Source organism: Podarcis liolepis, assembly GCF_965112155.1.
Source record: "Podarcis liolepis genome assembly, chromosome: 5".
Classification (NCBI taxonomy): domain Eukaryota; kingdom Metazoa; phylum Chordata; class Lepidosauria; order Squamata; family Lacertidae; genus Podarcis; species Podarcis liolepis.
In genome coordinates this window covers 87,543,557-87,566,760 of record NC_139556.1, presented here as the reverse complement: position 1 = coordinate 87,566,760, position 23,204 = coordinate 87,543,557, and the positions used below count along the sequence as shown (strand labels likewise).

At 43.5% G+C, this 23,204-nt stretch overlaps 2 protein-coding genes and 1 long non-coding RNA gene across 3 annotated transcripts in view; 2 read left to right on the top strand and 1 right to left on the bottom strand.

Annotated features, from left to right (window-relative positions):
* Positions 1-13,127, top strand: part of LRRC31 (leucine rich repeat containing 31) — a gene marked incomplete at its 3' end in the record, with an annotated part of 33,902 nt that extends 20,775 nt beyond the window's left edge. The window contains 5 exon segments of the mRNA XM_083504180.1: positions 1,182-1,349; positions 2,121-2,288; positions 8,473-8,640; positions 11,187-11,354; positions 12,796-13,127. Of these exon segments, the coding sequence (XP_083360306.1) occupies positions 1,182-1,349; positions 2,121-2,288; positions 8,473-8,640; positions 11,187-11,354; positions 12,796-13,127 (1,004 nt within the window).
* A 292-nt stretch (positions 13,128-13,419) lies between these two features.
* LRRIQ4 (leucine rich repeats and IQ motif containing 4) overlaps positions 13,420-23,204 on the bottom strand; it is a 10,992-nt gene continuing 1,207 nt past the window's right edge. Inside the window, exons 2-6 of the mRNA XM_083504181.1 lie at positions 21,299-22,467; positions 19,585-19,758; positions 17,333-17,471; positions 14,960-15,156; positions 13,420-13,668 (exon numbers count right to left, since the gene is read on the bottom strand). Of these exons, the coding sequence (XP_083360307.1) occupies positions 13,477-13,668; positions 14,960-15,156; positions 17,333-17,471; positions 19,585-19,758; positions 21,299-22,450 (1,854 nt within the window). The 5' untranslated portion in view covers positions 22,451-22,467 and the 3' untranslated portion in view covers positions 13,420-13,476. The remainder of the gene's footprint in view (positions 13,669-14,959; positions 15,157-17,332; positions 17,472-19,584; positions 19,759-21,298; positions 22,468-23,204) is intronic.
* On the top strand, positions 15,082-22,283 carry LOC310707516. The gene is made up of 3 exons (XR_014526533.1): positions 15,082-15,179; positions 17,636-17,712; positions 22,157-22,283. It is a non-coding gene; the product is annotated as an uncharacterized lncRNA (long non-coding RNA).

Here is a 23,204-nt window from a genome sequence, read left to right as displayed (position 1 = left end):
AAAATGGTCAAAGGCCTGGAAACGATGCCTTATGAGGAACGGCTAAGGGAGCTGGGCATGTTTAGCCTGGAGAAGAGGAGGTTAAGGGGTGATATGATAGCCATGTTCAAATATATAAAAGGATGTCACATAAAGGAGGGAGAAAGGTTGTTTTCTGCTGCTCCAGAGAAGCGGACACGGAGCAATGGATCCAAACTACAAGAAAGAAGATTCCACCTAAACATTAGGAAGAACTTCCTGATAGTAAGAGCTGTTCGACAGTGGAATTTGCTGCCAAGGAGTGTGGTGGAGTCTCCTACTTTGGAGGTCTTTAAGCAGAGGCTTGACAACCATATGTCAGGAGTGCTCTGATGGTGTTTCCTGCTTGGCAGGGGTTGGACTCGATGGCCCTTGTGGTCTCTTCCAACTCTATGATACCTATGATTCTATGATTCTACTGCTCCGGTGGGAAGGTAAACGGCGTTTCCATGCGCAGCTCTGGTTTCGACAGAAGCGGCTTAGTAATGCTGGCCACATTACCTGGAAAAACTGTCTGCGGACAAATGCCGGCTCCCTTGGCCAGTAAAGCGAGATGAGCACTGCAACCCCAGAGTCGTTCGTGACTGGACTTAGCTGTCAGGGGTCCTTTACCTTTACCTTTAAGGCAAATTAACATTCATTAGCATGAGGAAGGAAACTTCATAATTGGCATATGTTGTCTGATTGGCTTTTGAGAAGCATGGGCAGTCTCTCAAGATGTGTGAGGTATTGACTGGTTCATGTTTGTTACAGAAGGATAACCTTTTTCAAATCCTAAAGGGGTTAAATTTTAAAATGAGATATGTGTAGTATCTCTTCCTCCCTCCCTCCCTCTCCCCACCTCCCATTAAGAGAGATGCATACATAAAGGTTATGTGGTTATTCTGGGGAGTCCAGACAACATCCAGATAGCAACTACATCTTAGACATGACCTTAAAAAGAATATTTAGAAACTGGATAAATGAAATTATTGCCCATTTATTTATCATGAGGCAAATAATATTTCCTTTTTTGATTGGATTTAGAACTACCTTCTTGTTTTGTTTTAAATTCCAAGTGCCCTGATTTCCTAATAATAAACCTATTTTAAATTTATTACATTTCTCTTCCATTATCTGCTCTGAATATGTTGTGACCAGTTCATCCCTTGGCTTCTTTTCAGCTCGGCAGCTCTACAAAATCCACAGCCTTGAAGTACTGGATTTGTCAATTAACAAAAAGATAGGATATAGCCTGGAGAGTATTGCCCAGGAATTAAAGCATGTCTCAGGACTGAAAGTACTTAATCTGAACAGGTGTGGGTTAAAACTAGATGGATTCAAGTGTTTAGGTAAGTTGGTTGGCATCTGTCAAGGGTGTGTCTTCGGGGGTGATGATTTGGTAGCTGGGACTTGTAATAATGATACTTAGCATGTGGACAGAATTTCTGACTGTTCAGATGCATTATCTTCTTGCAATCTTTACAGCAACCCTGTAAGGTACATGAATATTATTCTGCATTGCAGGGGGTTAGACTAGCTGATCCTTGAGTCCCTTCCAACTCTGAGGTTCTATGATTATACCTCTATTGCCGATGGGAAACTGAAGTTGTGTTCACAGTAGACCTTTAAAGTACTTGAAGAACATTTCCGCCCTCAGAGTTCGCCCCTCACAGAGCTACAATTCCCTGCAACGCTTAACAAACTACAGTACTCAGAATTCTTTGAATGTGCTTTAAATATATTCTGCGTATGCATTTGTCAACATCTATAACTGGAAATTTTGGAATAAATGTGAGTTAGAAATATATACACACCCACAAATCCAAATTAGGGCAAAAATGCTGGAAAATATTTTCCCAAATGTGCTTCAGGTCTACTTATCAATCAGATTTTGGCCAGTTTTATCTAAGTGTAATTTGAAAACATTTGGAATTAAAAATATCAAATTTGAATTTTCAAATTGCCAAATTTCAACATCATTTGATTTAATTTATTTTTTTGCCAGCCTCTGCCAACGAAGAGAAGGAATGTGCAAAAGGACTAAAGGAGGCTAACAACAGATTTCCTTGATGGCAAATTGATTATTGACAAGTTGTCTCCCTGTGCCTATTTTATTTCAGCTAGTGCCTTGCAGCACCTGCTGGAACTAAGAGAATTAGATCTGTCATGTAATAAAGAGATTGGAGGAGGTTTCAAGTACTTAGCATCTCATTTGGCCGAGCTAAGGAACCTAGAAGTCCTGAATCTTCATCAGTGTTGTATTACAGAAGAGGACATGACTGTTTTAAGTAAGATATTGCAGAATCATTTAATCGTAGAATCGTTTTTGCAAAATCATTATGTGGAATATTTAATTGGAAGATTATCTTATCTTCAATCAATCAATCAATCAATCATCTCTCCCACTAGCTCAGAAATACCTCTGGCCCTCCAGATGTTGCTGGACTACAAATCCCATAATATCAGAATGCTCATTAGCTATGTGTGCATGCGCCGATGTGAACTGGAGTCCAACAATATCTAGAGGACCACATAAGGAGCACATCCTTGGAGATCCATTCTGTGGACATGACCAAACCAGCAATGTCTTTGATTAAAGTTACAGCAAGTTTAGCCAACAAGGTGCCCTCCAGCTGATGTTGGTTAACAACTCCCTTTTGTAGGAATGAAAAATCACGGGAGACGAGAGAGGCAGGTGTAGCTAGGCGTCTGTCAGGGCGGGCCCTGAGAGCCTATTTTATTGAATATTGCAAGCATTGCCCCAGGTGGGCCTGTGGTTGATTGGTTGATACATACACACAGAAACTTGTAATTGGTTAACATAAGTACTAAGGCGGGAATTACATCTGAAAGGTGGGGATTACATGTGATCATTTATCATTGATGGAGAGAAGGCTGAGAATCGGAGCCAGAACTAGACAGGCATGAAGCCTCCTAATTGAATTGTAACTAGGGATTAATTGGCACAAACAATATAACAATCAGGTTCTGTAGATATGGTCAGCTAGGCATGGAGAGCAAGTACAGTTTGTTTTCCGTGAGCTTGGGATGTCTGTTACTTAATGATTGATCATAGCATGAGACAATGTAACAATCAAGTTCTGTGGATGTGGTCAGCTAGGCGTGAAGAGCAGGTTCGTAACAGTGTGTGCAAAGGCAGGGAAAAACCTATGAGCAAGACTTCTTAAAAAGCAAGAAAAAAGAGGAGCAAAACTTCCCCAAAATGGAGCAGTTTTATGCAGAAAGAGACTAACAGTTATGTGTAGAAAGAAGACTTCCCTTTATCTCCCCCTTTCTTTTCTTGTTTGCGAGGCATTCTGGGTAGATAAGGCAAAAATATTTCAGGATTAGTGGTGTGCCAACAAATGCCCAAAATAAGTTCGCCAGGGTCGATGGGACAAGAATACTTCGGGATACGTGGTTTGCCAACGCATGCCCAAAATAAGTCCGTCCAGGATCGATGGGACAGGAATACTTCGGGATACGTGGTTTGCCAACGCATGCCCAAAATAAGCCCGTCCACATCTCACCTTAGGTTTACTGTTGGTGTTGCCATTTCGCAAAGTAGGCGGCGAGAAGTTTATTAGGTGGTTGAGGGGGAGAGAGAAGCCGAGAGAAAAGACTTATGAGGCCAGGAATGCATTGAAGGAAGCAACATAACAAAATTAAGATGCATATAATGACAAGGGCGTATTGAAAGAGATTACGAAGCCAGGTAAGATTAGGTAGCCAAGCAGTAAGCCACTGGGTGAAAGAATCCCAGAGGCCAGAAAAACCAACGTCTTGTTTAATGTGGTGTGTGAGATTTTGCAAATGAGAGATCTGCTTTTGGATGGCTTTGGAATTATCAGTAATATTAAAACAGCACATGTTGTCCACTTGTTCACAGCCGTAATGATGAAGCATCAGCAAATAATCTATAGCGGCCCTATTCTGTAAAAGCCCATGTTGGAGCTCACTTTGCTCTTTATTCAGAAGGTGAAGGGCTTGAGAAGTGTAATTCAGTGCTTTTGCTGCGGAACAAGCTAAAGAATTAATGTTTCTACTGTTGCGTACAGCCAATCCAGGGACTCCTAGGAGAGAAACAGCTAAAGAGATATATTCAGACCTACTGGGAAGAGAAATTGAATCGTCACAATCGTTAGTTAATTCAACAGAGCGGCGATATCTAGTGCGAGACAAATGATGTTTTTTGGGTAATATGATAGACAAGCGGCTTATACAGCAAGGTGTGCCATGGCTAATGTTCGCAGGAATGTAATTAAATGTATAGCCAGGACACAACCAGAAGAGTTCCAGTTGAGGGGAAGTGCAAGCTTACTCATTAAATTGAATGGTAGCTTGTAATTGTTGCAGTAAGTCTCTTCCCCACAGATTGAGGTGGATTTTCAGCACACAGGGCTGGATGTATGCAATGGTTTCAGAACTATCAGGCAGAGAAACAGGCAGCCACTGTACGCTTTTAGAAGAATTTTGGGGGCCACCCACGCCCCAGACTGCAGAGGCAGACTCAAGGGGCCATGTGGGGTCCCAGCAATCACTGGAAATTACAGAAATATCTGCGCCTGTGTCAATCAAGCCTTCCAGAACTTTTCCATTGATTTTATACTTACGAAGAAGTTTCTGATGACCAATCCGTTGGATAACGGCTAACAGCTGTGGAGAAAGAGGAGAGAGCTCGTGCAAATTACTATCAATAATAGAAGCAGTAGGATTAGAAGGGAGCACCACCAAATGTGCCCAAGACTCACCCTTTTTTAACTGCATGGGCATATGGCTCCAAAATTGAACCATTATTGTGCCTACATAGTCAGGATCCAGAACACTAGGAATAACCTGGATCCCTTCTTTCGCTGCAGAAAATTTTGGTAAAATTAAACCTGCGACTTTAGGAGGTAGTGGACCTGCCAATTGGGAAGGCATGAGCACAATTTCACCAGGTAAAACAGTGTCTTTGTTCTCTTGATTTATCAAATCAATGGCAAGTTCAGAAGGTGTATGTTTAGAAAATTTTTCAGCAGCGGACACTAAAGGCGGAAGACTCTCTAATTGTCCTGGCCCGAGAGTGGGGCCGCAATGGAGTTTCCCGGACTCCTGCATTGATTAGCCCAATGATAGCCTTTACCGCATTTCGGGCATTTTTTGGAAGGTTTAGCCTTGTTGGCATCACGATTCCTGTGCGCCCCACCACCAGGTGCTCTGCATTCTTTTGCAAAATGTCCTGGGCGCTTGCAGTTAAAACAGTTACCAGTTGGCTTATTGCCAGCCTGGATGGCACCGGCAAGCAAGGACATCGCATGACTCTGGCTTCCAACATCCGCACATGCTTTTATCATATCTGCCAGGTCATATTTAACACGTTGGATGACGGACTGTAGAACTTTTTTGCAATCTGTGTTAGAATTCTCAAAAGCCAATTTTTTCATCAACTCATTCTGAGCTGTGGTGTTATCAATCTGCCGAGTAACTGCTTCTTTTAATCTATCTATAAATTGATGGTAAGGCTCCGAATGTTGTTGCTTAATATTGACAAAGGAGCTCTGTGGTTGCCCTGATACAGGGACTTTCCGAAAGGCGCGCTGTACACAGGTCGCAGTGCGACTGAAATGTGCAGGTGTCAGCGTTGCCTGGGCTGCTATATTGTCAAATGGACCAGCACCATAAAGTTCATTGGCTGTATGCTGTGGATCAGACAGGGTTGAGGCGTTATGTTTAAATTCACTGTCAAAAACTACATACTGAGCAGGGGACAAAAGCATACGCATAAGATCCTTCCAATCCTGCGGTAGCATCATATAACCATTTGCTATTCCCTCCAGCATTCCTGTTACATAGGAGGATTTGAGACCAGAATCAACAATGGCCCTTCTTAATTCTCGCATTACAGAATAAGAAAGGGTTTCATATAGCACCTGTTGTTGTGCTGTGCCTGGGTTTGCATAAGAAATAGGGAAAGCAGATGGCAACACCCCAGCCCACTCAGACTCTTCCTCTAAGGATAGGAGCCCTTTCTGCCTTGCCTGGGAAAGTGCAACACGAACAGCTCCCGTGAAACAGGCAGGAGCTGAGGCAGGCAAGGGAGGGGTGGAAGGAGGGAGGGAAGAAAGTGGGGGGGAAGAAAGAGGGGGGGGAGAAAGAGGGGGGGAAGTGGATGTTGGCTGAGATGCAGGCAAAGGAAACACAGGAGGGAGGGAAGGGGGGATGGGGGTGGGCACAGCTCCTGTATGAGCAGATGCAGGAGGGGGGGAAGGGGGGGTGGATGGGTTGGAAGCAGGCAAAGGAGGGAGGGATTGGCAGGATTGTGCAGGAGGCAAAAGCTTAGGATAAGGAGGGGGATTGTCTGCAATAGTTAGAAGTGCAGGAGCCGTGGGAGACGCCTGAGAGGCCAGGGGCCCTAAGTTTGCCACGGCAACTGCGCATTTCTGCCAAGTTAGCAGACAATGAATAGGAGCCCTGGGCTCTGCAAAAAAAGTTTTTCCAATCTTTTGCCAGGTCTCTACCCCCAAGGAGCCTGCCTCAGGGTACCAGGGGCATTGGAATGCAATCTCACATAACAAACGTTCAATTTCCTTTAAAGAAACATGAGCACCTGCACCTCTCTGTCTGACTAAATGAAGCAGTTCAGTAGCATGCACTTTCTGGGACTTTGTAAGCTCCCCCCCCATACTCACGGTGTAGCCGGCTAAGACTTCTCCAGTCGAGTGAAGTATGAGGCTGCGTCAAGGGATCTGGCACGTCGTGGGTCACCAGATGTAGAAATGAAAAATCACGGGAGACGAGAGAGGCAGGTGTAGCTAGGCGTCTGTCAGGGCGGGCCCTGAGAGCCTATTTTATTGAATATTGCAAGCATTGCCCCAGGTGGGCCTGTGGTTGATTGGTTGATACATACACACAGAAACTTGTAATTGGTTAACATAAGTACTAAGGCGGGAATTACATCTGAAAGGTGGGGATTACATGTGATCATTTATCATTGATGGAGAGAAGGCTGAGAATCGGAGCCAGAACTAGACAGGCATGAAGCCTCCTAATTGAATTGTAACTAGGGATTAATTGGCACAAACAATATAACAATCAGGTTCTGTAGATATGGTCAGCTAGGCATGGAGAGCAAGTACAGTTTGTTTTCTGTGAGCTTGGGATGTCTGTTACTTAATGATTGATCATAGCATGAGACAATGTAACAATCAAGTTCTGTGGATGTGGTCAGCTAGGTGTGAAGAGCAGGTTCGTAACAGTGTGTGCAAAGGCAGGGAAAAACCTATGAGCAAGACTTCTTAAAAAGCAAGAAAAAAGAGGAGCAAAACTTCCCCAAAATGGAGCAGTTTTATGCAGAAAGAGACTAACAGTTATGTGTAGAAAGAAGACTTCCCTTTACCCTTTGTCCCTGACTGTTGGCAATGCTACATGGGAGTGATGGCAGCTGAAGTCCCACAATATCTGGAAGGCTACTACTTGGCAAAATAATAGGTATTATAATAGGCAATATAAGCAGCCCAGCCCAGTATTGTCAGGCACCAGCTCCCCAGGTTCTCCAACATATTTTCTAACTTGCTGCTATGCCTAGGTACAACTTAGTCTTCCCCCTCCCCACTGCACTTCCAGTCACATTTGCACTTGGGTGTGTTCACATTGCCACCTTGGATCACACTGACATTGGCTTTTTTGGTGCATTCCACAGTGCTTCCCCCCTCCACCCCAGCTGTTTCCATCAACATGGCTTAATTAGTGTCAGGATTTCTGTTTTGTGTACAAACCAGGAGGCTACAATTCTCTACGTTCCCTGAGGAGAGTTTGGGGGAAGCTGTGACTGTTTAAAGTGGTATGATGCTGCCTTAAATGTATAATGCCAATGGAGCCTAAGTCTATGTTTGGTGGTGGGAGCAGGGCTGGCCACTCGTGTGTGTGTGTGTGTATACACACAAACACTTCTGCAAACTTCAGAGTTCACACAAACATTACGATATCCACTTCTTGCTTTTGGGTGGGACTGTTTTGCTACAAAGCTGTTGGCACAGTCTGATGAAGTTCATCATCCAATGGAATGTAAATAGTACTTCTAAAATACGGAGGCAGCAGATGGCATCTGTAAAGAAGTAGTGCCTGTTCTAAGCTTGTGGCTGCTGGAACATGTGGGTGCATGATCTGAAAACAGCAGCAAAATTCTTTTTGCTTCAAAAGTATATTCATATTCAAATTTATGCAGATTTAATCAATCAATTGGTTAATATACTAAAACTGACAGTTTATTGGCTAAAGTTTATTTAATTTAGTGGCATCACTGGATTTGATGAAATTTGATCATTCTTCCACTCTTCAGTTTTCAAATAACATAGTATATTAATATCCTAGAAAAGGGAGTGAGAGAGATGAGTGGAAGGGACATACTTGAATATTTTCAGCTCCTTTAGGTTGATTTTGGAGTTGATGTTTACTATGTTGCAGCTGTACTATCCTTTGATCTTTTTGCAGCCCATGTAATTCCCCTTTTGTCGAGTCTTCAGGACCTGGATTTATCATTAAATAAAAGTGTTGGGAAGTCTTCCGACCACCTTCTCAGCAGACTCCGTTTTTTACCAAAACTGAAATCTGTGCTTCTCAGCAATTGTTCCTTAAAGCATGATTCATTTGCATCTTTAGGTAAGAATATGCCTTAAAATGTTTCTAGCTTTCCTTATCTGTGTCTCCATCTTACCAATCCACAGGGCTAGTATATCAATTGGGCATGAATGTCAAATGGAAAGAGACAGTAATTTGAATAAACATTCCTGGGAATATTTATCAGGAGGTGCATTACAGAGCCATCTACTTTCATTAGGTCTGATATAATCAAATGTATGGAAAGGGGAACAGAAGTTCAATTTCTATGCAGAGAATACATTTCATTGAAGGGCTTCTCAGTACTGAAATAACCACCTTTCATTAAAGATCTTTTGCTAGACATAGAGCAGTATAAGATAATACTTAATTGTAGTATTCTCATTCCCTCGTTCTCATTCTCTCTTTCCCAGATGGCTTTGCTATTTTTTTGTTTATTCATACATTCACTCAAGAAATTATATCCAACTCTTCAAACAGGTTTCTAGTGGCAGCTCAGAGTACTAAATCAAAAGTACAATGAAAGCTTTGAAAAATGTAAAACACTACAAACCAAGAGCAGTATCATGCTTTGCCACTGTCCAAAGAATCTCTTTCAACCCCTTTCTTCTAGTCTCCAGACATCAAGAGCTATATTTTTTGTGATCTCAAGTCCTGCTGACAGTTAATTATAGAAGTTGGCAACTTCTTTTCTTTTTCTTCATTTAACTGTGTCCTGTAAAGCAATATGAGCTCTTTCTTAAGACATAATTGCATCGTTTATTGATTCCCAAATTAACAAAAACATTGCTCCATTGTCAGAAACTCTGTAGGCTTGTTCCTATCTTTGTTTTGCCTACAAGGCTGGTTCTGTTTGATCTTCCTATAACAAAGCTATAATAAAGTTGTTCTCTTATCCAAATATCTGTACTGTAGAAAAGGAGCAACACTGAGTGAAAATTAGGCACATCCAAGTCAAATTAAAATCAGTGGAACTTTATGCACATAGGTAATGCTTATCTGTGATGCAGTTAACACATGCACACATAGCTTCCTCTGGATTATGTCCATGATGTGCACTTCATATTGTTGGCTATTTGCAGTTTAGTAGTGCTGCAGAGAGCTTGCTGGGGAGACCATGCATTAAAAAGAGACTCAAAAATAACTTAAACAAGGTTTTAATAACAAAAACAAAAACTCCTTATACACTAAATACATCAACAACAAACCAGACCCAACCACCAACCCATCCCCCAGGGTAATGGGAGAGCTAGGTGCTGCTCCTTATATACTATACCCAATTGCTGACACAGCTTGATTAACACAACTCAGCAGCACCTGCTATGTTTCACAGCTGTAAGACTGGGTCTTGTTACTTGCCCTGGCCCTTAAAGACATACACAACTTGTGAAGCAATAATGAACCTTCACATTTTAAAGTGACCATTCAACACATATGGTGGTCACTTGAAACTGCACCCTTGGCAGCTATCTACAGAGAAGCTTGTCATGCAAACTGGGATATTTTCTCTGCATCCTTTTACATTTGATGCAACAAAGAGAAAATCCCTTGGTCTGTGTGACAACCTGCAGCTGGATGGAGACTGCTAATACAGATGCAGTCTTTACACTGACCTTTGACACCTGAGATGTGTGTTTTCAAGACCCTCCCTATTCTTTTGACTTTAATCTGATTTAACTGTTCTGAATTCTGAATTTTAAATTTTTGTAACCCTTGCTGGGACCTCCGCATTGTGGATGCTTCCATGTTTGTAGAAATCTTAATTTCAAGAAAAAAATATATGCAGTTGTTTCTGTCAGAGAGATTTTAGCACACTTGTGGCCAAAACCCTGTGCACTCTTCCTTGAGGATAACTCCCATTGAGGGCACAGTGGGGCAGTTCCATGCGCAAACATATATGGTTAGGTTGCACATCCCTCACTGAAAGTAATTGGAGGTTGAATGTACTCAACATTGGATGGATTGTATCCCATGTGTTTTTTTTCGATGTTTGAACATAGTTCAGGGGAGGTCCCTCTTAGATAAGTATAGGAAAAGCACATTTCTCATTGCCAATATAGAGCCCAAATTGCCAGGGAGGTTTGCTGCAACAGCAGCTGTGCATAAGCAGTTGTGTTGCTGCTCAGCTCCCATTAATTTCAGATGAACTTTTGCAGGTAGGCCTCCTGGTTGTGAACAGAGAATGCTTGGAGGTACATTGTGCAGCTCCTCTTGGCACCCTTCCTGCATGATTTCTTTCAGGAAAAGCTCAGTCACATAGATTTGCTTTAACCGCAACAATGCGCAACATTTATTCCACTGGAATAAATGACAACCATTTATACGCATGGGAGAATTGCATTCAACGATTCCAGGGGGGAAGGAGTCAAACCTGCCCTTTAGGGGGACTCCTAGCTGCTGAGACTCAAGTCACTTGAACTTCACAGACCCATTCTGGGTTTTGTTTCTTGGTAGCACTGAAGTGTGAGAGAATGTTGTATACGGTCGTTCTATTTCGAAGATACGCAGCTGGGTGCAGAGAGTTGAATGGCATTGGACCAGGCCTATTTATTTCAGTAAGCACAAGATGTTGTTGCTAATCTTTTCAGCTGATGCTGCCCTTCACCTTCCTGAACTGGAGATATTAGACCTTTCTTGGAATAAATGCGTTGGCGGGAACCTAAAGCTGATTTTGAAAGCGCTAAACCTTGGAGCTGAGATCAAAGTGTTAAGACTAAGCAGCTGCAGCTTGGTGGATGAGGACCTGGTTGGCCTTGGTTGGTATAAAATTGTATTTCCCTTCTCCTTAGTACTCCTTGTTTTCAGACCACACGTCAGAGCTGATTTGTTCATTGGACATGAGAGACTTTTCCACAAATGGAAGGAAATCTGGCCAGTAGTATATTTTCAAATGGGATATTTCACCATGCCTATTTGCTTTATAGTGGACTCAACTCAGTGGACTATTGATCATGGACCAAGGTGGGAGATAGGAAATAAAGGTATTTTACCAATACTTATGCAGAGCAAATAATGCCAGGTGATGCTCACTATAGGCTTATTTGTTAAATTTTTAAGTCTCTTTATTTTGCCCAAGGCATCCGAAAGCAACTTACAACCAAACAACCCCACAGAGGTACGTACATTAAAACCAAGTGGTGGAAGAAATACATTAAAAACATCCCACCTACTTCTAAAAGGCCAGAGACAGTTACAGAGGCAAGTTTTTGCCTGGCACCTAAAGATATACAGTCATACCTTGGCACTCGAACAGCTTGGCTCCCGAACAAATCAGCTCCCAAATGCCGCAAACCCGGAAGTAAGTGTTCCAGTTTGCAAACGTTTTTCAGAAGCCGAACTTCCGACGCGGCTTCTGCTTGAGTGCAGGAAGCTCCTACAGCCAATCGGAAGTCGCGCCTTGGTTTTTGAACGGTTTCAGGAGTCGAACGGACTCCCGAAACTGATGAAGTTCGAGAACCAAGGTACCACTGTATAACAATGGCGCCAGGCCGGGCAAGCGTCCCTGGGGAGAGCATTTCACAAGCTGGGAGCCACTGCAGAAAATCCAGTTCTTGTGCTGTTACCCTCAGGACCCTCTGGCTTGTCCACACAATGCACTGAACATATATACAAGCTGTCTATGCCTGAACAAATGTTTATGTGATAATATGTACACTTGTTAATTTGTACTGCTGTAACTTTGTACATACGTACACAGACTCTATACCCATTGAACATTTCATGTGAATTAGTACAGTGGTAAATCGGGTTACATACGCTTCAGGTTACATGCGCTTCAGGTTACAGACTCCGCTAACACAGAAATAGTGCTTCAGGTTAAGAACTTTGCTTCAGGATGAGAACAGAGATCATGCTCCGGCGGCGCAACAGCAGCAGGAGGCCCCATTAGCTAAAGTGGTGCTTCAGGTTAAGAACAGTTTCAGGTTAAGTACGGACCTCCGGAACGAATTAAGTGCTTAACCTGAGGTACCACTGTATGAGTGTACAACTTACCTTTGGTGAACACAGGCACACAGGCTTTACACTCATCCAATGTAATGCATGAACACTCCAATCTCATTTTTCTCTATGATTTTTCTCCTTCCAAAGTACCACTTCCTTTTTTCCTGATACAGAAGTCCCTTCACCACTTGAAAGCATGTACAGTATATTTTGAAAACCAGTGTTACCTACTGATGAACTGGTTGTTTCTTTCAGGCCTGGTCATCCAAGCTGGGCATCTGGCTCAACTACAAGAACTGGACCTTAGTTATAACAACCAGATCTCTGACCAAGGATGGACAATGTTCTATCAAGACATAGTTGGCCTTGAGCAGCTTTCTGAACTGGATGTCAGCCGTCGTCCGTCATCGCGTGGCAACTGTGGCGAATGGTTGGGCAAACTTTTGGCAGCACTGCTGAAGCTGCCCCAGTTCACGGAGCTAGGGCTGCAAGGCTGGGTTCTTTCCGAAGTTCAGCAAAAGCAACTGGAACATTTTAATCGGGACAATGAACGAAATGTACGCTTTGATATTTGGTATGGAGCATGATGTCTTGTGCCAGTGTAACAATCTATAGCTGGTGGCCCAGAAGCTCAGCACGCAGTTCCCATAGCCTTACCTGACAGAATGCAGTGGGGTAGAGAGAGAAGAGCACCAGAATTGAGAAACTGAAGCTCTGATCTCAGTGAAAATCCTACTCAGCCCCGCCTTGTGAGTAGTTTTTCGCCACACAGGATGCAAGACTTGCCTTGCTGGACCATTTCTCCCCACCAAGAGGAGTTTGTGGCTTGAGCAATAGAAAATACTATCTTGATCTGAGAAAATGACTTTCTATGAGTCCTTTTCTTTTCTTGCTTGTATTTATTCCCCTGGCCCTTTGAGGTATCACAGAATGCAGTTATTTCTTCTTGCCCTTGCCTTTGTCCTTTTCCTTGCCCTTGTCTTTTCCTTTTCCTTTGTCTTTTCCCTTTTTGTCTTTCTCCTTCTTCTTCTCTTTCTTGTCTTTCTTGCCTCTCCTGATCATTTTCAGGATCTCGCCAAAGGCTCCAATCCCTCTGCGCACCATCAAGCCACGCCACCAAGCCTGGACCTTTGAGGGGAGGGAGAAACAACCACATAAGCATTAAAATGAAAAAAGCAGCTGTTTGTAGGGATGGGAGAAGAATTAGTTCATTTTGTTCTTACAGCAGACCGACCAATTTGATGCCTGCAAACTTGCTACCAGATTGGAGTACAACTCTGCTTCTCTGGATTTTACAATGCACTTTTGGTGTGCAAAAAAAGTGCACACAGAAATAGGTATTTTACTGCCAAAATGCATGTTATAGAGACATGCATTGAAAAAAAAATATTTTAGGGGAAAGACATACAATAAGGCATACAATTTAAACTGAACTTTTCATACATTCTTTTAAGAATTGCACAATATGGGATGGAAGAGACCCAGGGCTTTTTTTCAGCTGGAGCTCACCAGAGCTCAGCTCAGGCACCTCTCAGGTGGGCACCATGGCTGCTCTTAGAGAACAAGGGAGAAGTTCATGGTGAACAGACCTACGATTAAATAATGAAACTGAAATGGGATAGACCTAGGCTGCGCTGTCCATTCCTAGCTATTTGTTTTTTCAGATTTCAAATGTTGGCACATAAAATGGATGCTGTGTTCCTGCTTTCCTCCCAAGGCTCAGTCATGTGGACAAAAAATCTCTTGCAGGAATTATTCTGGCACTACTCCCCCTTCTGCTACTCCCTCATACAGTACCATTAGGACTCCTGAATTAGGAGCTCTCCAGAGTCAGTAACCTCTGTGCTTGTTCTCTCCAAAGAACTGTCCTCCTCAACATCATGGACCCTACACATCACTATGTTGGGCCATCAGCAGAGCCCTGAGGGAATTAACCAGGAGGAGGAGGTATGCTGGCTTATATGCCAGGGGGCTGCCCCTTTAAAAGTGGTCCTAGAGTTTGTAGGAACCAGTAGGCGGTGTTTGCCAGCCTCGTGCCCTCCATGCTTTGGGCTAGAACTCCCATCAGGTTGTCCAAAACACCAGATTAGCAAAAGCTGCCATGTTCACTTGGAGGTCTCAAAGGTTCTGCTACTGACTGACTGCCTTGTCCCACCAGCTTCTTCTCAAAGTCAGGAGGAAAATACTCTCCTACCTGACCAGACCTGCTCCTTTCCCCCTTGTTCTTTTCTCTGTTCTCTAATACCAAGTCACACCAATGTACCGGGAGATAATGCACCCTAATCAGAATATTTTCCGGTAGGGGTATCTGCTACTTTGCTTCCACTATTTAAAATCCTGTGGCCCACCCACAGTTCCAATGGATTGTCACTACAACATGCTGCAGACCCATGTGGCTTTTTGTGTGTGTTCTCCGTACCGTTATGGTCAAGGCCTTTTCGTATCTTTCATCTCGCAAGTACTGCATGGTGACTTGCAACCCTTGGCTAAAGATTTCCACCGCTGGGAACATCAGAGGGTTTCCTTCAAGTGTCAGAACTTGCAGCTTCTCTAGCTTATCCAGATTCTCCGGGACTTGAAATAACTGATTGGAATGAAGAAATAGCTTTTGCAACTCTAAACACAAGAGAATGATAAAGGTGAATATGATGCATAAGCGACATCCATTTCATGTTTATTTGCAAGCTGAACATTTGAGTATTATTATTATTATTATTACTACTATTACTATTATTAATATTACAAGTGCCAACCTACCAAGGTTTTTCTTTTTTTCTTTGGTTGACAATAAAAATAGGCTCAACTGAAGTAAGGACTCTAGATTCCTTATGTACCAAGTAGCTTAGAGGACAGCTAGGGAACCTGTGTTCCCTCCAGGTGTTGCTGGACTTCAACTCCCATCAGCTCTAACCAACAAAGCCAATGCTTAGGGATGATGGTGGTTCTACAGCAACATCTGGAGTGCCAAAGATTGCATAGGAGGGTAATCCCTGTTGTGAAGAGGGGCAGAAACAGAGGAGCATGGTAGCCCATGAACACCATGCATTAAATGAGACACGGTCAGCAAGGCTGAGAGAAACAGTTGGCTCAGGATCAAACTACAAAAGGGCCAAAGCTAAGTGGCAGAGCATCTGCTTTGAACGCAGAAGGTCCCAGGTTCAATCCTCTGCATCTCCAGATTGGATAGGGGGAAAACCCTTGTCTGAAAATCCAGGAGAACCACTGCCAGTCAGTGCAGACAATACTGAGTTAGATGGATCAGTGGTCTGATGGTATAAGATGGTGACCTGTGCTTCCTATGGCTGGTATCTCCCAATTACTTTTGATTTTACAAAAAGCAGGTTCAAGAACCGCCAACCAAGTTTGGGAGAGTTAACATGGGGGGGAGGGGTTAATCTTTCCCCCCAAACAATTTCCCCCAAACAATCAACTCCTGACCTAAAGCTGTCATTTGCCCTGATTGGAAAAATGCAAACACAATTGTGTGTCTGTAAGGCCCACCACCCTATTCCCAGTTGTGGCAAATAGTAGGTTTTTTGGGGGGGGCAGGGGCACTGATTTCCAGCAGAAAAATTCAACAATAAATGGTTAACCCACGTGCTGTGATCCTAGTCTGGACTGAACCTGCTTTTTGTAAAAGAAAAAGATGCTGGGAGTCACTGAGTTTGGCCTTCATATAGACTGCATCTTGCCTTGGGGAAAAGCACTCTGGTCTGTGTTCCCTCTGGGCACCTCCAAACTGTCAGTATTTTGTAGGAGGGATTCAGGTGCATCCCGAGAAATCAAGGTTTGCACAGTTAAAGGTGATTAAAGTCATCCTGGCACAACAAACCCACTTTTTACAAAGTGCAGTGCCATCCTAGCACAACAAACCCACTTTTTTACCAGGCTAGTGACAGGGAAATGCACTGAATAGTGTGAGATGAATTTATGATTAACTAGAAGACGTATAAAAACAGTCCAAGCAAATTGGAAGGAATGCTCAATAAAGACCTACAGAGATCTCTTCCTGCATGTACACAACATTGGGATGGGTTGTGTTCTGTCCACATGGGAATGGACCTTTCTCCTTATGGTACAGAAGACTGGCTAGCAAGTGTGTGTGCAATGCCTGGAGGGATTTCAGGATGCAAAGGTGAGGGGAGCAAGGGGTGAACAAAATCCCCAGTGGTCAAGGAGCTTCAGTGGTCTGTATAGGTCCTACACAAGTAGTCTAGCAGAGGAATCCTAGCCCCAGGCAAAGAGGGGTGTGACAGGGCAGCTTATTCACCACCCAGACACATGCCAGCTAGGATAGAAGGTGTTTGATGGGAGGCAAAACCCTGCTGTTTTATGCCAGCCTGGAGCTGATGGAGCTAACAGAATCAGATTGGGTTTGATGTCAAGTGACAGCTGTGGAGTTCTCCCCTGGAACACCCCTTTTTGAGGCTTTCTGTAGGCCTACCCCCAGTGGGAATCCTATGAAGGGTACTTCTTCTTGCCCACACTTTTGGCAGGTGGAACAGGGAGTTGTGCACTGGAGGGGTGACCCCAACTGAGCTGTTTTGGGCTGGCGGAGGGAGGTCTCTGCCCCACTGAAACCTCATCCTCCACCCACATCAAGGCAGATAATGAGTATGAATTGCAGCCTAAATTATGCAAAGCAAGAATGTACATATTTTAAATTTAGCTTTGGAAGAAATTGGGACTCGAAATACATTATAAGGGGTTGACAAGAGGCACCCTTGGCAAAGGAAGCTATGGCTGTGAATTCTGCCTTTGTGCAGAGCCTGCTTGGATCTATCCTTTTTACCTTGTAGTTCGCATATGTGATCAGGTAGCTCTATGAGATAGTTGTTGTGAAGGTCGAGTACTTCCAACTTAAGTAGCGAGCCTATGCTTGGGGGAAGATACTCCAAATCATTGTTCTCAAGGTACAATTCTTTCAGGTTCTGGGGGAGGAAAATACCCATAATTTGCATTTTGAATATATATTTGTGTAGAGACTCACCTGTGTTCTCTGTAAGGTACCTTACAATTTATGGAATATAACCTACCACTCTGTTAGACGGAGAAGGCATCTCCAATCTTTTTTTCTTCTCCATTATTTTTGCAGGGGAAGGGGCTGTAGCTCAGTGGTAGAGAATCTGCTTTGCATGCAAAGGCTCCAGAATCCATTGCCAGCAACTCCAGGTATGGTTAACTATTTCCCCTGCCTGAAACCCTGGAAAGCCTCTGGTGGTCACTGTAGACAATACTGAAATACTAGTAGATGGACCAATGGGTCTGATTCAGTATAAAGCAAATTCGGGTGTTCCTGAAGAGTCTCACCAAAAGCACAACAGGATCAAAAATTAAGCAAATGTTCCTTTTAAGGTGCTGGCCCCACTGCTTAAAATTTTTGGCCCTCACCGGTTTATTACTTATTGTGATGATTTTAAATACCATTAACCATAATAAACATCAGTTTACCATTATTCTAACAATTTAAACTTGCAACCATGAACAGTGCATACACTATACCTTTAAAGAACATTCAAAGCAGTTTCTTTCCCTCAAAGAATTCTGGGCACTGCAGTTAAAGCATCACTGTGAATTTCAAATATGCATTCTGAGCATCTCTACTAGAAAATGCAGTTTGTGTTCTTCAAGCATAGATCCAAATTGGCTATTGGACAAATCCTCTCCAATCCAACAGCCCAGCCCCCTACTTATGTTTTCATAGAATCATAGAGTTAGAAGGGACCCTGAGAATCATCTAGGCCAACCGCCTGCAATGCTGGAATATGCTTTTGGCTTGACTTGGTAAGTTCTGCAGTGCTGGCTTCTATTAAGTGGCAAAAATTTGCATCCCATATTTTGACAGCTAGCTGTACCAGTGCCCCAATTTTTAAAGACCTTGCAAGCAGGCAGTGTTGTGGGCAGGCCCAGCGTGAGGAGTGCCTGGTTCGCTGCTGCCTCTGCCAAGGGCACACCCTACCTCTTCTGCTACCATGGGTGCCCCTGCCGACTCAGGGGCTCCTCTGCTGCCTCTGCCTTAGGTTTGCCCCACCCTCAGCTCCTCTGCCATGGAGGAGGCAGCCAGGGTGTGGCAGTGGTGAGCTGCATCAAAGGGCGAGGCGTCCCAGGCCGGCCCTATTTGTGAGATATGTGTGTACCAGATTGCAGGTTTCTGCATGGCATAGAAGTCTTTCTAATCTTTCTGGCTTCAGCAAGACAAAGTGAGGCGGCTGCCTCAGGCAGCAAATTCTGAGGGGCAGAAAGTGGTTGCAAAGGCATGTCATGTGTTCTACCCTGCAGCTCCTAAGCTAACTTGCTGCCCTGGGGTGAAGTGGGGGACTCTGCTCCATCATTAGTGCTGAAGTAAGACTCAACTACCAGTCTAGTCAGTTTTTGTGGGGAATGTGCCCCTTTGTTCTTCGCCTCAGGCAGCAAATAGGCTTTGGCTGCTCTTGTCCTGGAGGAATGCTTTATATCCCGTTTCTAACATCTCTGGGCCAATCTAGACATAATACCATCAATAACAATTGCACAAATTGCTTTTTAAAAAGTAAATTGCAGATAAAGTAGGACTGGGTGCTGATCTGGATCAGAAACCTGATGTGGGGTAGGTGGAACTCCTACTTCCAATGTGATTCGCTGTCTAAACTTCCAAGCTGCAAATCATAACTCAGAGTTTAAGGGCCAATGGCAGAGGCCCAAATCCTGAAATGTTCTGTGATTGGATATCATGTATTGAACCAGAACATAGGAGCTCAGAATCCTTAGTCCAGACTCAAGCTCAGGCAAACACAGACCACTGAATACATAACACTATGGGAGTGCCATTAACCAATTTTGCATTACGCCACCCACCCCCACGGCAGCCCTTTTCTGTTATATCACACATCCCATGGCAACCATTTTGTGACTCACTCCCACAGCGCATTCTTGAAATCTCAAATGCGCCCGCTGCTCTGAAAAGGTTTTACGTTATATGTTGTCTGTGTATTCACATACATACATGTTTCTTTGGGCGACAAGGGAGGGCTACTTTTGAGATCCAAACCTTGCTCATTTTCTTACCTCTAACTTACTGATGCCTTCTGGTATTACTGTAAGCTTGGTTCCCTGGTCTTGCCCCATGTACAGTTTCTCCAGCGATCCAATTGCAAATATTTCTTCCGGGAACGAGGTGAACTTGTTGCCGGTCAGACTGAGGCATTTCAGCTTACAAAGCCTGAACACTGCTGGAGATAGCTTCACACACAATTTATTGAAACATATAAATATATAGATTTCTCAAACTGCAACACTCCACAAGTCAAAGAAATGAGCGTTGTTATCCTCCCATAGCAGGGTACAGAAAGCTGGGTGCAAATCTTCCTGTGACAAAACCCAAACTCATTTTAGGACAAGAAGTGGGAGTTCTGCTGTTTGGGATTCCACCTACAAAACTCCACACACCCCCAACTGTCAGTATATTCCATGCCCACTGGGCTGGTTTTGCAGGGATGAGTGTCTCCCCAGATGACTTCTCCACCACCACAAGAAATTTGATTGCAATTGGGCAAGCCTTGAGTTTCCCCACATTTCCCTAATTCTTATTGTTTTATTATCTGCATGATTTATTTTTATGTACACCACTAATCATAAAGCGATAAATATATAAATAAGAATGGCTGCTGATAGCGGGACCAGCAATGGGGGAACTTAGATCACTATTAGTATGCTGAAGTGGGACATGCAACAAAATGTTACAAAATGGACTGCTCCTGTACAGAATTCCAGTTAGCCAGCTGTCTCCCTTTCCCCCCATTATTGGCTCCCCGTGAACTTATACACATGCATGCAGGCAAGGAGTGCCAGCTTGGCCCTGCCACTGTGCGTGCCCAGGGCCATGGGTACCATGCAGAATGCATGGCCCTCGCGCAGAAATTTGTGGGTGCCCAACCCCTTCAGGGAGTTGGTACCTATGATGCACACACACAACCAACTGTCAAGTCCAGGGGTCGGCAACCTAAGGCCCATAGGCCACAAGCGGCCCATGTGGGTCGTTTAACCAGCCCATGAGCCGCCCCCAAACTGAGCTGCCCACTCAACAAGTCCCTGTGCGCTGCGCTAAACCGGCACAGCGTGGCGCCAGAAATCGCATCTGCACAGATGCAGACATCAGAAATCGCGGGCACATGTGCTCACACGCTCTGGTCCCCGGAGGGATCTCTGCTGGAGTGAACCGGCCCAGGCAAGGTAAACCTTGCCAACCCCTGGTCAAGTCAGTATCTCCTGCCCACAGAGCATGCTTTTTGAGTTCTCCCCACACCCACCTACCCCTTAAGACCCCACTCCTCAAATACTGGGTTTGCCCAAGCCTGCAAATCCTTAACTCTGTGAAGATGAAGGTTGGGAAGGGCTCACCTGAATCTCTATGAGGAGCCCCTCCCACATAGATGGTGCGGTAATAATAGGGCATCTCAGAGTCTAATTGCCTGCTTAGAGAAGCCAAAACTGACAGAAGTTCAGGAAGTGGATTACCTGGATTCAGGTATTCCGGAAAATAAACAGGCATTCAAACATTAAAGAGAGATTTCTAAAAGCAGTTTACAATTTTTAAATTCTAAACTCCTTGGTCTAAGGCTTTTTCTTCTTCTTTTTGCTTGTCTCACTCTGCAACACTGCTCCAGAGATGCTAGCATAATGGCTCCACCCACCCCAGTGAGCAACATCTGCTGCTAACATGTGTTGTTTTGCCCTGGTGCCCCTGCTTTTTAAAATAAGGTTTTAACTGAATTTCAATTACCTCACATAGTAAATTGTCATCAAGTAACAACACTTCCAGATTTTCCAACGAACAAATCTCTATTGGAAACACCTCTAGGAGATTTTCACTTAGATCTAGTATTATTAAGCTGGTTAGCTTGGCGAAAGAAGGATGCAGCGCTTCCAGGGCACAATTTTTCAAGTAAACCACAATGAGCGACCTCCAGCGGCGAATCTGGCGCGGAAAAGTTGCCAGGCTATTCCGAGACATTGAAAATTCCTTCATCTCTGTCAGTTCCTTAAAAGATCGTGGAAGTTTGCGCAGGAGGTTACTGGACAAATCAAGCACAGATAGGTTCGGGCATTTACTCATTGTATCGGGTAAAGATGCTAGGCTGTTAACTGCAACAAAGAACTGGGATAATTTTTGCAGGGAGGAAATCTCTTCTGGAATGAGGCTCAGACTATTTTCTTCTAGATCTACTATTTCTAAATTAGAGAGTTGAAAAAGTTCTGGTGGGAAATTTTCAAATTTGTTCTTCTTTAGATAAATCTCTTTCAGTTTGGTCAAATTGACAATTTCCTTGGGAAGGCAATTCAGATTGTTACTAGAGAGTCCCAGCAATTCTAGATGATGGAGGTGTTTGCAGATTTCCACTGGAAATTGCTCCAGGTTGACATCATATAATCTGAGCTGGCAAAGTGCCCTCAATTTACTAATGATATTCAGTGAACTCAGAGGGAGTGGATTACTGCTTAAATCCAAGCTCTGAAGACTTTTCAGTTCTCCAAGTTCCTCACATAGGTCTTGTATGTTGTTCTTATTCAGATAAAGGACTTTCACATTTCTAAGCCGATTTATACTTTCTGGGATACTACTGATTATATTTCTCTCCAGATGCAATTCCTCCAAGTCTTCCAGTTCAAAAACCTGCCATGGGATGGTTTCCAGTTTTTTGTTGGCCAAATCAAGAAAAAAGATGCGGTCTGTGATCTGCACTGGCACAAACACCTCCTCTTTGGGTTCTTCATCTGCCAACCTTTCCTCTATTACCTCTTCAACACCGACATCAGCACCAACAACCTCTTCTTGTGTCTCTTCCGCGTCATCCTCTTCCGGAATGGTGGCCCATTTTTCAGAGAGTTGGGACACTATTTCAGGGGTAACAAAACTCTTGGAGGTAGCAATCATTGTAAACCTAGTTTTGGCTGCAAAAAAAAAAAAAAAAAAAAAAGCAGAATGAACTTGGAGACATTCCTTTACACCATGTTTTATGAAGAATAAACAAAATATGTTGTTTTCATTCATAAATCCCAACTATTTCTTGAGTAAGGAGCAGTGTAAATGATGTTTAGGATAAGGCGCTGAATCCAGGAAGATTCAGGTAGGATTTGAATCTCTTCCCAAATTTTGGGGATGTTGTGCTTGAGCTAGTGTTGTTGTGGAGAAATGGTTCTGTGAGAAATGTAGGAGGAATTTTTGGCACTTAACCTACTCTTGAGCTGAAGTAAAAGAATCTAATCATGTGAACTTAACCAAATCAAGATTTTTGGGTTATATTATTACATGCTCCCTACGTTGCTGAGCAGTGAAAAGTTCCAAACTCCCTGAGTTTTGGTTTCCTTGGGAAAGGAGCATTTTTGTAACACTGGGTGCTCCTCCAGGTGTCCTGTTTATAGTGCACTCATGATAATTTGTGGTCATGAAGGCATTGAGGTAGTTATATGCAATCCTACTTTCAATATCGTCTGTCCCTACAAGAGTTTCAGGGTGGATATATTCTGCTTTATTTCCAGTCAGTGCAGGTCCTATAGCTTCCTGCTGAAATTCTGTAAACATTTCATACCACAAATGTGTGTGTTTTGTCTTGCTTTTGTTGCATAATAGTGCAAGAGTTCCCCTCCAGACAGCAATAATCCAGTAACATTGGGGAAACATCACAGAT